Source organism: Gorilla gorilla, chromosome 11, assembly GCF_029281585.2.
Source record: "Gorilla gorilla gorilla isolate KB3781 chromosome 11, NHGRI_mGorGor1-v2.1_pri, whole genome shotgun sequence".
NCBI lineage: Eukaryota > Metazoa > Chordata > Mammalia > Primates > Hominidae > Gorilla > Gorilla gorilla.
In genome coordinates, this window is record NC_073235.2 from 139,092,953 (window position 1) to 139,109,758 (window position 16,806).

At 43.7% G+C, this 16,806-nt stretch overlaps 1 protein-coding gene and 1 pseudogene across 4 annotated transcripts in view; both read right to left on the reverse strand.

Annotated features, from left to right (window-relative positions):
• Nucleotides 1–16,806, reverse strand: part of IQCA1 (IQ motif containing with AAA domain 1) — a 180,046-nt gene that overhangs the window by 76,458 nt on the left and 86,782 nt on the right. For all 4 annotated transcript variants that reach the window (XR_010129730.1, XR_010129729.1, XM_055380635.1 and 1 more), the window contains exon 8: nucleotides 15,187–15,309. Coding sequence is in view for 2 of the 4 variants with exons in the window: in XM_055380635.1 (XP_055236610.1) it covers nucleotides 15,187–15,309 (123 nt within the window). In the remaining 2 variants the exon portion in view is untranslated. The remainder of the gene's footprint in view (nucleotides 1–15,186; nucleotides 15,310–16,806) is intronic.
• On the reverse strand, nucleotides 3,244–4,705 carry LOC101126126 (large ribosomal subunit protein uL3-like; annotated as a pseudogene).

The window sequence follows — 16,806 nt, forward strand, 5'->3', positions numbered from 1 at the left end:
GAGGCCCAGTTCCTGGAGCCTCAGGGAGTCTGTACCCTCTTCATGCCCTAAGTCTGCTCCAGATGAAGCTTTCCTGACTCCTATCCCCATTGCTCAAAAGAGATTTCCAGATTATTCGCCCTCCTGGCCATCTTCTGTGGACTGTTCTAGCTACCCAGGCTCCCAGTCAAGCAACGGTGCTGGTTTAATGGTCATGGTGGAGCCACGGCCGGTAACCTCCTTGGCCTTTGCGGCATGTGAAGGTGGCCTGCAGTTATGCCACTGTCTGGACATTCCCAGCACACCATGGGCCTGGAGTTAACAAAGTCCTCCTATCTTTTTAATGCATATACCATGTAGACAGATTTCTCTTGCTTTGAAATTATACGAACGGTTTTTAGGTGTTTATTCGTAATGACTTGACCGGTTCAGGCTGCTATAAGAAAATAGTATACACTAAGTGCCTTATAAACAAAAGAAATGCATTTTTCACAGTTCCGGAAACTGGCAAGTCCTAGATCAAGGTGCAGATTCTGTGTCTGGTGGGGGCTGCTCTCTGCTTCAGAGACTGCACCTTCTAGCCGTGTCTTCACTCCGCGGAAGGGGCAAAGCAGCTCTCTGGGGTCTCTTTCACAAAGGCACTAATCTCAATCACAGGGGCTCTGCCCTCAGGACCTAATCACCCTCAGAGGCCCCACCTCCTAACACCACCACATTGGTGATTAGCTTTCAATGTATGAATTTTTTGTAGGTGGGTGAACACAAAAATTCAGACCATGGCACCCAACAAATGTAAATTTCTTACATTTGGCCCGCCTAAGTGACTTCATGCTTCTGGAGGGGAGTGTTTATTCATGCCTCCGCCATTTTCCATCTCCATTGCTTTCCATGCTTGCTGGCTGAACAAATAATGAACAGATGGGAGGAGAAGTGTGTTCTCACCTGCAGACCGAACTCAGAGTTGAGTCACTGTAGTATCTGCCTTCTCTGCTTGGCCACACCAGCATGCCATGATCTGTGGTTTGTTGCATCCAACTTTCTTCCCTTTTTTGCAAACTGAGCCATTTCCACGGCTCCAGTTTTCTGGGCCTTGCTTTCTCTGGGGCTCCTCAAATATCACAGTTAGTAGTACTGAGACTTGACCTGCCCGGTCTCTGGGTACCGCTAAGATGCTCAACCGCACAGAAAGCTTCCTTTAGAGCAGACAGTTGCTTTCTCATCGGCTTCTCACTTTCTCTTCATGGCCCAATCAGTTATAAATCACTCAGGACAAAGCAGTTGTTAAGTGAAAATAAACTTATGGAGGCCTCTCGATTTGATTTAGACGATAGTAGTCCTCCTTTCTCCAAGGAGGATACATTCCAAGACCCCAGTGCACACCTGAAGCCTCGGATCGTACCAAACACTACATACACTATACTTTTTCCTATATAGAAACAGGCAGGTAGTGTATACAGCATGAACATGCTGGACAAAGGGATGATTCACGTCCATGGTGGGATGGGACAGGATGGTGTAAGACTTCATTCACACTGCGAAGAATGGTGCACAATTCAAAACTCAGGAATTTTCCATTTAATACTTATGGGTCACACTTGACTGTGGGTAACTGGAACTGCGAAAAGTGAAACTGAGAATAAGGGGGGACTAGTGCATATTTAAAAAGCTGGTTTACGGAAACTGACCATTTTTCGTAAGTTTCCGGCTACTGTGTGAACTTTGTCCCTTACACAACACAGATAAATGCTGCATGGAGAACGTTTCTAAAGTTTCTTACTGAGAGTCAATGGGACATACTGAGAGATGCAGAGATGCAAATGCAAATGTTTCCAGAAGAGGCTTTGTTATCAAAATATCTTTGTGAAATTAGGAGGGCAGTCGGAGATAAACCGTGGGCCTTCCTCTTGCCCTCCCCAAATGTTAACTACTGCTATTATTTCCTGCCTGGCTTAAAGAGCAATTCAAATGCATGGAGGTTTTGTTGAAAATTTTCTGTTGGCAAATATGTGCATCTGAAGTAGGTTGTTGAGGGATGGCTAACATCTCACACTGGTAGGGCTGTGGAAAAATTCAAATAGGGCTGCAACTGTTAGATTTTTTGAAATGAGGTTATATATTTTGGCATACATCTGTTCTCAGCGGCTTTCAGATTACCTGCTCCTCCCCTCTGGGTCCGTATCCTGGGGTGGGGGAGAGGTCGACCAGCGATTTTGAAGAGGCTGACGATTTCCCACTGATCTGAGAGTGAAATAATAATCCCCTTCTCTAGATTCAGAAGTGAAAACCAACCCAGAAACTATAATGGCTGAACACTATATTTAAAAATTAATATGCACCAAACAACGTGATAGCTTATGCAACTAAACTTGAAAAACAGATCAAGCATCTCCACTATTTTTTTTTTTTTTGAGACGGAGTTTCACTCTGTTGCCCAGGCTGGAGTGCAGTAGCACAATCTCAGCTCACTGCAAGCTCTGCCTCCCGGGTTCATGCCATTCTCCTGCCTCAGCCTCCCAAGTAGCTGGGACTACAGGCGCCCACCACCACGCCCGGCTAATTTTTTGTATATTTAGTAGAGATGGGGTTTCACCATGTTGGCCAGGATGGTCTCGATCTCTTGACCTCGTGATCCGCCTGCCTCGGCCTCCCAAAGTGCTGGGATTACAGGCGTGAGCCACCGCGCCCAGCCACATCTCCACTATTTTTGAGCTTGCATTTAGCTCTTCGTTTTACTTTTCTGCTCATGCATTTGCGACAGCACTAGGGAATCAACATTCCTCATGGCTTTGAGGGCTGCAGAGTGCTACTCTTTCCCCAACAAAAGAAATACAAGAGATAGGAGAGAATCTACAGTGGGAAGTCTAAAAATGTACAGCTGTGTCCTAAATACATTTGTCACAAGTTTCTTTGATGGTATCTGGGTTAATTTTTGTCGGAAAGAGCTTCTTGGTTATGAGTACGGTAGTAAGAAATAAACCACATTTCTCACATGGGCCATGCAAGCTGCCAGCTGGTTACTGGCTCTCCAGCTCTCCAGTCCTCAGACTTGGGCTGGAGTCTACACCACGGGCCCTCAGCTCTCTGGCTTTTGAACTCTACCACCAGCTCTCCTGGGGCCCCCTCTTGTAGATGGCAGATGGTGGGACTTCTCAGGCTCCATAACCAAAGGAACCAATACCTTATAATGAATGAATCTTTCTCTATATAAATATAAAAGGACACAGAGGATATCTATATATACACACACATGGGCCACATGTAGTTTTTATATATTGCTCTCCTATTGATTTTGTTTCTCTGGAGTGCCCTGACTACACTTTCTTCTCAAGCCTTCTCCTCACCTCTGCTGCATCATTTCCCCCCTGTGATCCTCTCTCTCTTTAAAGAACCTCCTGACTGCCTCCATCATAGCCTTAGTTTTCACTCCTCATTTTTTTTTTTCAGTGGAAAATAACTTTTAGTGAGACCCCAGCAGCTGCAAAATCTGTTCCTGGCATTAAGCTCCATCTTCTACTGCAATTTGGTCTTTCTTGAGTGGTTTCATGAATACTTTCCATGAATACTTTCTTCTCTTCCATGGTCTGGGAGCAGCCATGGCCAAACTTGGCAGTGGTGTCAATGAACTTAAGGTCAGTCTTCTCCAGAGCCCGCCGTTTGGTCTCAGCCAGCAAAGACTTGTGGAGGGTGAGCACTCACTTCTTGGTTCCCACCACACATTCCTTCAGCATGACAAAGCCACTGGTCACTTCACCATATGGGACAAAGCCACCCAGAGAGTTGATACTCGTCAGGCAGGTCATGGTCAGTGGAGGCATTGTTCTTGATCAGTTTGTCGTCCTTGATAAGGTAGCCCTGGCCGATCTTAGAGATCAATCTTCTTGTGATCTCAGTGCGGTGATGGTAGCCTTTCTGCCCAGCACGTGCCACAGAGAAGGCCACACAGGCAGGATGCCATGCCCCAATCCAGGCCACCTTGCACAAGCCTCAGTGGGTCTTGCAGGGTAGCTTCTTGGTGTGTCAATGACTTGTGACCCCTTTGTAGTCTTTGCCCTTGGTCACCTTGAAGACGTCAATCATCTCATCCTGCCCAAACACTTGGTTCACAGGTATGGGCTGCTCTAGCCTCTCCCGGCCCCAGTCCAGCTTCTTGCCCATGGTGCCTCTGGTCACCTGGATCTCCATCAGTGGGGCCTTCTTCTGGCGTGGAGGAAGCAGGTATATGTGGGTGTGGCAGTGACATGGATGACTTGGCAGTGCTTCTTCATGCTGCTGAAGTCCTGCTCCAGCTGCTTCTTGCCATCCTTATTCTGCCATCTCTTGCAGTAATTGGTAAAGGCCTTCTTCTTAGATTTATGCCAGTTGTTAGAGAAGTGCTTTTTGCACTCATCGCTGATGTACTTAGCGAAGATGGTCTTGAAGGTCTGGAGGCCTTGAGGCTTGAAGGGTTTCCACGTAGCCCACGATGCCCATAGCCACCATGGCGGTGTCTCCACAATAGTCACAGCCTCTACGACCTCCTTCTTGTTCACGTTGGATCCTAGCCTGTTGACTTCTTGCACGATGTGGGTCATGCCAACCTTGTATCCCAGGAAGGCTGCGAAGTGGACCAGCTTGGAAGGGTCATCCTTAGGGCAGCTCTTCACCTTCCCACGATGCGTGCTGTGCACTTCCGAGGCAGGAAGCCGAGGGACCCATGTCTGGGAGTGGAGGACTTCTTGTGAGACATCACGCCATCACATCTTGCTGGTAGAGCCTAATTTTTTTTCTTTTTTTGAGACAGAGTCTCCCTCTGTTGCCCAGGCTAGAGTGCAGTGGTGCAATCCTAGCTCACTGCAGCCTTCCTCCCAGGCTCAGGAGATCCTCCTGCCTCAGCTGCCTGAGTAGCTGGGACCACAGGCACACACCATCATGCCTGGCTAATTTTATAAAAATTGTTTGTAGGTTTGTAGTTCTCCTTGAAGAGGTCCTTCACATCCCTTGTAAGTTGGATTCCTAGGTATTTTATTCTCTTTGAAGCAATTGTGAATGGGAGTTCACTCATGATTTGGCTCTCTGTTTGTCTGTTGTTGGTGTATAAGAATGCTTGTGATTTTTGTACATTGATTTTGTATCCTGAGACTTTGCTGAAGTTGCCTATCAGCTTAAGGAGATTTTGGGCTGAGACGATGGGGTTTTCTAGATATACAATCATGTCATCTGCAAACAGGGACAATTTGACTTCCTCTTTTCCTAATTGAATACCCTTTATTTCCTTCTCCTGCCTGATTGCCCTGGCCAGAACTTCCAACACTATGTTGAATAGGAGTGGTGAGAGAGGGCATCCCTGTCTTGTGCCCGTTTTCAAAGGGAATGCTTCCAGTTTTTGCCCATTCAGTATGATATTGGCTGTGGGTTTGTCATAGATAGCTCTTATTATTTTGAGATGCGTCCCATCAATACCTAATTTATTGAGAGTTTTTAGCATGAAGAGTTGTTGAATTTTGTCAAAGGCCTTTTCTGCATCTATTGAGATAATCATGTGGTTTTTGTCTTTGGTTCTGTTTATCTGATGGATTACATTTATTGATTTGCGTATATTGAACCAGTCTTGCATCCCAGGGATGAAGCCCACTTGATCATGGTGGATAAGCTTTTTGATGTGCTGCTGGATTCGGTTTGCCAGTATTTTTTTTTTTTTTTTTTTTGAGACGGAGTCTGGCTCTGTCGCCCAGGCTGCAGTGCAGTGGCGCAATCTCAGCTCACTGCAAGCTCCGCCTCCCGGTTTCACGCCATTCTCCTGCCTCAGCCTCCCGAGTAGCTGGGACTACAGGCGCCCGCCACCACGCCCGGCTAATTTTTTGTATTTTTAGTAGAGACGGGGTTTCACCATGTTAGCCAGGATGGTCTCGATCTCCTGACCTCGTGATCCGCCCGCCTCGGCCTCCCAAAGTGCTGGGATTACAGGCGTGAGCCACCGCGCCCAGCCGGTTTGCCAGTATTTTATTGAGGATTTTTGCATCAATGTTCATCAAGGATATTGGTCTAAAATTCTCTTTTTTGGTTGTGTCTCTGCCCGGCTTTGGTATCAGGATGATGCTGGCCTCATAAAATGAGTTAGGGAGGATTCCCTCTTTTTCTATTGATTAGAATAGTTTCAGAAGGAATGGTACCAGCTCCTCCTTGTTCCTCTGGTAGAATTCGGCTATGAATCCATCTGGTCCTGGACTCTTTTTGGTTGGTAAGCTATTGATTATTGCCACAATTTCAGCTCCTGTTATTGGTCTATTCAGAGATTCAACTTCTTCCTGGTTTAGTCTTGGGAGAGTGTATGTGTCGAGGAATTTATCCATTTCAACCACTGCTCAAGGAAATAAAAGAGGATGCAAACAAATGGAAGAACATTCCATGCTCATGGGTAGGAAGAATCAATTTCGTGAAAATGGCCATACTGCCCAAGGTAATTTACAGATTCAATGCCATCCCCATCAAGCTACCAATGACTTTCTTCACAGAATTGGAAAAAACTACTTTAAAGTTCATATGGAACCAAAAAAGAGCCCGCATCGCCAAGTCAATCCTAAGCCAAAAGAACAAAGCTGGAGGCATCACACTACCTGACTTCAAACTACACTACAAGGCTACAGTAACCAAAACAGCATGGTACTGGTACCAAAACAGAGATATAGATCAATGGAACAGAACAGAGCCCTCAGAAATAATGCCGCATATCTACAACTATCCGATCTTTGACAAACCTGAGAAAAACAAGCAATGGGGAAAGGATTCCCTATTTAATAAATGGTGCTGGGAAAACTGGCTAGCCATATGTAGAAAGCTGAAACTGGATCCCTTCCTTACACCTTATACAAAAATCAATTCAAGATGGATTAAAGACTTAAATGTTAGACCTAAAACCATAAAAACCCTAGAAGAAAACCTAGGCATTACCATTCAGGACATAGGCATGGGCAAGGACTTCATGTCTAAAACACCAAAAGCAATGGCAACCAAAGCCAAAATTGACAAATGGGATCTAATTAAACTAAAGAGCTTCTGCACAGCAAAAGAAACTACCATCAGAGTGAACAGGCAACCTACAGAATGGGAGAAAATTTTCGCAACCTACTCATCTGACAAAGGGCTAATATCCAGAATCTACAATGAACTCAAACAAATTTACAAGAAAAAAACAAATGACCCCATCAAAAAGTGGGCAAAGGACATGAACAGACACTTCTCAAAAGAAGACATTTATGCAGCCAAAAAACACATGAAAAAATGCTCAGCATCACTGGCCATCAGAGAAATGCAAATCAAAACCACAATGAGATACCATCTCACACCAGTTAGAATGGCAATCATTAAAAAGTCAGGAAACAACAGGTGCTGGAGAGGATGTGGAGAAATAGGAACACTTTTACACTGTTGGTGGGACTGTAAACTAGTTCAACCATTGTGGAAGTCAGTGTGGCGATTCCTCAGGGATCTAGAACTAGAAATACCATTTGACCCAGCCATCCCATTACTGGGTATATACCCAAAGGATTATAAATCATGCTGCTATAAAGACACATGCACACGTATGTTTATTGCGGCATTATTCACAATAGCAAAGACTTGGAACCAACCCAAATGTCCAACAATGATAGACTGGATTAAGAAAATGTGGTACATATACACCATGGAATACTATGCAGCCATAAAAAATGATGAGTTCATGTCGTTTGTAGGGACATGGATGAAATTGGAAATCATCATTCTCAGTAAACTATCACAAGAACAAAAAACCAAACACCGCATATTCTCACTCATAGGTGGGAATTGAACAATGAGAACACATGGACAGAGGAAGGGGAACATCACAGTCTGGGGACTGTTGTGGGGTGGGGGGAGGGGGGAGGGATAGCATTGGGAGATATACCTAATGCTAGATGACAAGTTAGTGGGTGCAGCGCACCAGCATGCCACATGTATACATATGTAACTAACCTGCACATTGTGCATATGTACCCTAAAACTTAAAGTATAATAATAAAAAAAAAAGAAAAAAAATTGTTTGTAGGGATGGGGGTCTCCCTATGTTGCCCAGGCTGGTCTCGAACTTCTGGATTCAAGTGATCCTTCCATCATGGCCTCCCCAAGTGCTGGATTATAGGCGTGGGCCACTGGGCCCAGCCAATTCTCACTTCTCATGGCAGAGGGACTCAAGAGGCAGAAAGAAAACCTTCCTTTTATCCTTCCAGAAATTCCCAGTTGGAAGACTATATAGGAAGTTCATGGTGCTGGATTTCTTCCTGCCTTTCATGCTGTTCCCATCTCCCAGTTGGTTTTAGCTCTTCCTGCTGCCTCAATATGTGGCTGTAACCCAGATTCTCCAGCCTCCATTCACATGAATTTTCCTACAACTCATCCGTGCCCCACCTTCAACTAGAGTTTTCCTGTGCAGGGATATGTCCTGATCCGCACCACTGGTCTTTATCTCTCCTGAGTTTGTCCTGAACTTCCAGCTGTTGAACCATAGACAATGGTTTGACTCAACAGCTCTAAAGCCAGCCCTGGTCCATCTGTTCTCAATCTTACCTCTGTTCCACTCAAGATACCTGGAGTTCACTTCAATTCCTTGGTCTCCTGTTTCTTCCACACCCTGTCAGCCAGGCAAGTCATCCTTTGTGGTATCTCTTGCATCCTTCGAGATGTCTCTTGCATCTATTTCATCTTTTTATATCCAGTACTTTCACCCAAGGGCAGATCTTCATCTGAGCATTTATTCATCTCTTCAAAAATAATTACTGCATAGCTCTTGAGTTCCAAGAGCTGTCAGAGATGCCAATCAGAGTTTGGGTCACTCTAGCTGCTGCAGGGGAATAGGCTGTAGAATGGCAGGAGAGGAGGTGGGGGCATTGGCTGGGAGGCTGGTACAGTTGCAGCTGTGAGAGGCAACGATGCCTCTTGGTCAGGTGGTTGCCGTGGAGATGGGGAGATGTGGGCAGACTTGGGCTGTGAGCGTAGCCTCCTGAAAGAGTCTCCTGCCATTCCATATCCCTCATGAAGCCTCCCCTGCCACTCTGGTGCCTAAGATCATCATTCTCCTTTGAGTCTGCAGTGCCTCCATTGGCCCTTTGCCTGTGTAACCAAATATATACTTTCTCTAAGCAGTGATTTTTGAGCTTTTTATAAAAGGGACCTGTTGAAAACATGAAGAAAGTCCACACACCTTTTCCCCAGAGAATGTTCCTTCCCATGAAAGTTTACATACAACTGCAGGGTGTTTAACCATGGGGCCCCTGTTCCCTAGGCTAAGGACTCTATTATCTCTGTCACCCACAAGCCAACCTCTCACTTCTTTCCATCTTCGTCTCTTACTGTATTTCAGTGGACACAGAAGATGCTCCAGACATACATTTCCTTGATGGCACCCTCATTCCTGATAACTTCCTTTGGAAATGCATGAGATTCACTTGTCCATTTTTGTAAAGTCATGCAAAATTTGGTTTGAAATGTTCTAAAATAACCTAAGAATGTGGTTGGCTTAATGGTTCAATTTGGGGCACCTCTTTGGACCAAGGGATTGGAGAAGAGGAGCTGTGGTCAGAGTTAGGTCTGCTGGCACTGCAGATAAACAAATGCTTTCAATGTGAATTGTGCTGTATAAAGGTCCAAGGGTCTTTCCAGAAGAATTTAGCACTAAGTTAAAGCATTTTGACGCTGGAGTGCATTTAGAGAAGACTCATTAATGTTCATGTGATCATGTTATGACAGGTCAATACCACTTTAAATCATTCCAAATGGTCTAACATGTGGCTTGAAAAATAACAGAGGAAACAGTTGTAAGGATGATTGCATAGTGCTCTATTACTGTGACTTTTGTTTCTAAAGCCAATGTGAGGTCCACACAACTGTGAGACAAAGGCGATTACTTTGGTATTGAAAGCACCTTTGCAGGACTGTTATCAGTTAGCAGAAAATGTCCTCCTGGCACTAGCATTGTCTTCTGTTAAAGTGCTTTCCACAGAGCATTCCTTAACTGCAGTCCACAACAATTTTGGATTTAAAACTGAGAACTCAAAAGAAAGACTATTTTTTCTGAGAGTTCTGTATATATTCTAGGTGCTAATCCTTTTCAGATAGATAGTTTGCAAATATTTTCTCCCATCCATAGCTTTTTTTTCCATCCTCTTCACTGGGTCTTTCAGAGAGCAACAGTTTCTGATTTTGATGAGGCCCAATTTATAAATTTTTCCTTTTATGGATCCTGCTTTTGGTGTCCAGTCTAAGACCTCTTTGCCTAGCTCTAGATTCTGAGGATGTTTTTTCCTATGTTTTAGTCTCAAAGCTTCATAGTTTTATGTTTAAGTCCATGACCCATTTTGAGTTAATACTTGTGTAAGGTGTGAAGTTTACCTAGAGATTCATTTTCTTGCCTATGAATGAGAGACTAATTTTTAGAACCTCTTATTTGAATGTATTTATTGCACTTCTTTTTTTGTTTTTAGTACAGATGGGGTCTCGCTGGTTGCCCAGGCTGGGTGCCAACTCCTGGCCTCAAGTGATCCTCCTGACCAAGCCTCCCAAAGTGCTGGGATTACAGGTGCAAGCCACTGGCCAGGACTACTGTGCTTTTGTGTTTTCTCTTCCACTAGCCCTGAGCTGAAGACGAACATCCCAGACTGTTCTGTTTTCTTCTGTCTTTCAGTATCTCAGTATGGAGGGGCTCCAGATGGATCCAAATAAGGAACTGCGAACGTTCATATTTTAAACATTAAACTCTTTCACCAAGTTTCTTGATGAAAAGATCAAATGCAGGCAAGATTATTAATCACAAGATATTTTATTCTAAAATGGTCTTGTGTACAATTACAGAGATCCACCATGACAATCCTGCTCTTTCTCACTCCACTAGCCCTGCAATAAATTGGAAATTCACACAGAAACACTGATTCATTGTGAAATTCAACCGAAACATTCAGCAGTTCTCATGACTTTTTTTGCACTTATAATAGATTTTTTCATATTTATGTTACTTTGTAACGATCTCATGGATGTGTAAAGCTTTTAGCTCTCTACCTGTGTGACATTTAGGAAATAACCTATTTTCCATTTAAAGAGGTTAGTTGAAATATTCAGATAGGATTATCCTATCTGATAATCCTATCTGAATATTTCAACTAACATATTAATATTTCAATTAAAACATGAGGTCTTTTCAAGTTTTCCAATTATGCATATAGAACTGGCAATTGATATGTGGTCTTGTCAAAATAGTGAAAGAACAATCATGCAGCTGGGCCCTGTGAGGGCTGGGATAAGCCAGCGTCCAGACAAGTTAGACACAACTATTTTCCTCTCTCTTCTCCCTTGCCCTCTAACCATGAGGAATTATAGTGCCTTTTGCTATAAGTCAAAATGTCAGTTCTCACAAAAGGATTTGAATAACTGGTCTCAGGAATGGTTTGAGGTACTCTAGGGTTGATACCAGAGTAAGACTTTTAAAAGTCTCTGGAAAGGGTAATCTGATCTCTAAGAAGTGTAGCAGCATAAGTTAAATATATCAATTTTTATTAGAGATGACCATTTCTTCTTTTAATAATCACATTGTCACTATGCAGATCTGCATTTTTCATGAAAAACTTCATTTCTGATTCTGAAGGCGTTTCCCCTTCATTTGCAAGCATTTCATAAATGCTGATGTTCTCAAACTTTGCTTTTTGTTCAAAACTGTTCATCGTTAAGTGACTCTTTAATAGCTAGTTAATAAAATACTTTCACCCAACAAAGACCAGATTGTGTAGCTGGTAATTTCAGATTTACACGGAACAAGCTTCACTAACAGCGAATTTTTAATTTGCAAGTATAAAACTCCCTCGTGCATATTTAGAGGAAGAGATTCTTAGAATAAAATTGGAATGCTTCCAATTCTCTTTATTCTTAGGCACTTCTTCAAAATTGTCTTGCAGAGTAAGAGTATGATTTTTAAAATTAACTGTATTCAGGGGGCTTTTATTTTTTTCCAGAACAAGCTAGAACTTCTGGGGTATAGGAAGAACAATAGGGCCCTAGGTGGTCTCCCAGATCGGGTTCTCTGGAAACACTGAGATGGAGATGGATGTAGGTGGTCCACTGGGAACACCACCCAGGAGGAAGAGAGGGAGGGAAGCAGCCCTGGGCAGAGGGAGAAGCTAAGTTGTGATGCAATTGCAAGAGAGCTATCAGCTAATCCCAAAGGGAGCAACAGAAGCTGGGAGAACCCCTGGAGTTGTCCAGGCAAGGTGAGGGGGCTGCGCTTTGGTACTATCACATGACTATCCTTGGATGCAGCTGCCCCAGAAGGGGTGTAACCTCGCTTGCAGTGGCTCCCTTAGACTGGAGCAATTCCTGGGGTGGGATTTAGCTGTGAGTGTCAGCACTGTCATGTGGGGAGCCAGGTGCTTGTGTGCCTTGGTCCTGAAAGGGGTATCCAAGGGGCCCAACTCAGCATCTACTGCCAGTGAATTGGGTTGTGCCCCAAATGAGCAGTAAGGGGTCTCTTCTTTTGTTCATTCAGTGAAATCAGTGGAACGTGGTTAAAGAAAGGGATGAAGACAAATGGAGGCAGATGGAAGAACCACTGCGGGTCACAGTGCAGGAGCCGAGCATGTGAAAGGAACCACTGCCTTCAGTCGGCCAGCCGCAGTCATGCCCGGAGCTTTGAACACAATGTTTGCTTTTATTTATTTATTTACCTTTTTATATATATATATATATTATATATTATATATATAATATATAATATATATATAATATATATAATATATATAATATATATATAATATATAATATATATTATATATATATATTATATATTATATATATATATAATTTTGCGACAGAGTCTTACTCTATCACTCAGGCTGGAGTGCAGTGGCACATTATTGGCTTACTGCAACCTCCGCCTCCTGGGTTCAAGCAATTCTCCTGCCTCAGCCTCCTGAGTTGCTGGGATTACAGGCACCCGCCACAACGCCTGGCTCATTTTTGTATTTTTGTAGAGATGGGGTTTCACCATATTGGTCAAGCTGGTCTTGAACTCCTGACCTCAGGTGATCTGCCTGCCTTGGCCTCCCAAAGTGCTGGGATTGCAGGTATGTATTTTTAGTAGAGATGGGGTTTCACCATGTTGGCTAGGCTGGTCTCGAACTCCTGACCTCAGGTGATCTGCCTGCCTCGGCCTCCCAAAGTGCTGGGATTACAGGCGTGAGCCACCATGCCCAGCCAAAATGTTGGCTTTTGTTACCATTGCCTACATCGTGCCAGATTTGGGTGCTGTGATTTTATGTTTACCATTACCCTTTCTCCCTTGCTCGTAACTTCTAACTCCAGTAGCTCGTCTTGCTTGACTGCACAGGCTATCCCTTTTCTCTCTCACTGTGACCTGGCACCAGGGTTCCCAGACACAGTCTGCCAGACCCTCGGAGCTGCTCCTCCCACACAGAAGTTTGCGAGTCTGTGTGCTGGTCAGAACCATCCTTGTAACATGAGGAGCACGACTGTGGCTGTCTGAGCTGGAGCTGGGTCACTGCCTCTCAACAGTCACTGTGGATCATAACCTCTACCAATCCACTCTGAAGAGCTGATGCAGTCTGGAGTCACAGCAGGATCATGATCTTTTTTATTTTTTTAGTATTACTTTAAGTTCTGGGATACATGTGCAGAACGTACAGGTTTGTTACATAGGTAAACATGTGCCATGGTGGTTTACTGCACCTATCAACCCGTCATCTAGGTTTTAAGCCCCGAATGCACTAGGTATTTGTCCTAATGCTCTCTCTCCCCTTGCCCCCCATCCCCCAACAGGCCTCTGTGTGTGATGTTCCCCTCCCTGTGCCCATGTGTTCTCATTGTTCAACTCCCACTTATGAGTGAGAACATGAGGTGTTTGGTTTTCTGTTCCTGTGTTAGTTTGCTGAGGATGATAGTTTTCAGCTTCATCCATGTCCCTGCAAAGGACATGAACTCATTCTTTTTTATGGCTGCATAGTATTCCATGGTGTATATGTGCCACATTTTCTTTATCCAGTCTATCATTGATGGGCATTAGGGTTGGTTCCAAGTCTTTGCTATTGTAAATAGTGCTGCAATAAACATACGTGTGCATGTGTCTTTATAGAATGATTTATAATCCTTTGGGTATATACCAGTAATGGGATTGCTGGGTCAAATGGTATTTCTGGTTCTAGGTCCTTGAGGAATCGCCACACTGTCTTCCACAATGGTTGAACTAATTTACACTCTCACCAACAGTGTAAAAGTGTTCCTATTTCTCCACAGCCTTGCCAGCTTCTGTTGTTTCCAGACTTTTTAATAATCACCATTCTAATTGGCGTGAGATAGTATCTCATTGTGGTTTTGATTTGCATTTCTCTAATGACCAGTGATAATGAGCTTCTTTTCATATGTTTGTTGGCTGCATAAATGTCTTTAAGAATCCACTCTTCAGAGCTGATTCCGACCGGATTTTGGTCAGCCATGAAGTGGTATCTGACTGCAACACACTCTACTTCAAACATAGTCATGTTTTAGGATGAGGCCATCTTCAAGCCTGAGATCCGTTTCTCATAGAAAGAGTTTATGCTGAAAGCATATGGGCCCTAAGAGTGCACTTCTCCTGCAGGCTTCACCATGAAGACCCCCCCAGTTATTGGCAAGTTCATCCCACCTCCGCTTCCAACCCCCCTACACGATGGAAGGACGGGTCCAATGTGACACTGTGTGAACTCTGATTTCCTTTGGTAAAAAATACTTCTGTTAAAATATATCCAGATGTCAGTGCTAGATGATAAATTTGAATGAACACATTTTGGTTAAATTAGTATGATTATTTTGACTTTCCAGTGTTTACTTGGTTTGTTAAGCATTTTTACTTCTCTCTACCATTGAGGAAAGACAAATGGGATAATTTATTTTGAGGAAGGAAAACTCAAAGCTATCACGTACGTGAAAAAACATGTGAGGTATCTGAGTTGTTGAAACCACGATTGATCCTAATTGATACTTACAAGTTATAGAAAATGTGGCAATGGATTGCCGATCAATATTTAAAAACTGAAAACCTGTTGGTAGATAACATGGTTTCTCTAGGAAACAAACGGCTGCACTCCCAACAGATTTGTAAATATCTCATTGACCCAAAGCAAAGAAGTCAATAAAAAGAAAATGAAATCAAATTTCTAAAATTTCTTACAAATATTTTACCTTATTTTTCTCCTTTGTTCCTTTCTTTTGTTTTTTGGCTTTCTTGGGTTGTTTTTCCTTTTTCTTCTTCTTCTTTTTGTTTTTTTCTTCTTCCTCTTGGTTTGCAATGATATCCTCAATAACCTAGTGAAAACCAAAATAATCATACCATTTTCATAGATCCCTATCAAGAGGAGGACTGTTTTCCCTGTCTGAAAGGAAGTTTTTGTGCTGGTCAGTATCATCTCTCTGCCTGGCCCTGGACCCTGCAGGCCGACCCCTTCTGGGGCATGGTGGGGCTCCTGCCTACCATCTACCCTTAGCTGGATTCATGAACAGGGGGCAGCAGCCTCAGTGTAGATGGAGAGAGAGTCTCGACATTTCTGAGCCCAGTTCCTTCCCTAATTCCACCCACTCCAGCTCCTGGAGGTTCCACAAACTCTAGGGGAGGTCATAGCTTCCTCAACGTCTCAGCAACAGCTGATGTGCCAGCCCTGCCCACAGCTCGTCAAAATCCAGGGGGAGGATGCCACTGCTTCCTGCTAGGCTCCAATGGCAACAGCCACTCTTGCAATAACTTTCATTTTCATGAGTTGGTTTCTTTCACCAGTGATTTAATTTATATCCCCTACAGTGACAAAAGACCTTTTATCCGCCTAAATTATAAAATATTTGTTAAAAAGTATCCAGTGGACAATTGGACAAAAAGCACCACTGGACAATTATTATAGATTTGTTAAAAAAAACATATAATTCAGTTCAATACAACAGTGTTCACTGAGCATTCACTCACTGCCACAGAGAGCTGTGAATTCCAGGAGATATAAAGGTGACAATGACAGGACACGCTTCCTGTTTGGCCCCCAAGGCTCTGCTCATGACTTGTCATGTGGCCAAGACAAGCTGCATAAGCTCTCTGAGACTCAGTTTCCTCAGCTCTAAAATGGAGCCAGCATCTCCATACATAGCACTTAGGATCCGCCAGGCATGCTTCTGGGAGCCTCACAGAGACAGACTCCTTTGCTGCTACACCAGACGCATGGGGGTTGCTGTTGTTGCCCTGTTTTATGGATGAGGGAACTGGGACACATACAGTGCAGTATCCCAGCCAGGGACACACAGCTAGTGAGTAGCTGAGCTGGGATTCAGCACGTGCTTAACCAGGATGAATTTCATAATGTAGGGAGAAAAGAGGCACGATGTATAAGAACACATGTCAACTTACTCCATCGTACAAAATGCACAGAGTGAAACCAACAATCCATACTCCAGTCTCAGGTACATACACATGTAGTCCAAGTACAAAGGAATGTAAGGGAATGACAAACTCCAAATTAAGTACAGCAGTTGCCTTTGAAGATGGAGCAATTAAAAAATTGGGGGTGGGGAGACAAGGGCTAATATCGTTTTATCCTAGTGTGGAGAAAGGCAAGAGGTGAAGCATGTGTTGTGAACATATTTGGCCATGCAAAAATGATCTTTTACCAGCCTAGGCAACATGATGAAACCCCATGTCTACAAAAAAATACAAAACATTAGCCAGGCGTGGTGGTGCACACCTGTATTCCCAGCTATCTGGGAGGCTGAGGTGGGAGGATTACCTGAGCCTGGAAGGTAGAGGCTGCTGTGAGCTATGATCCA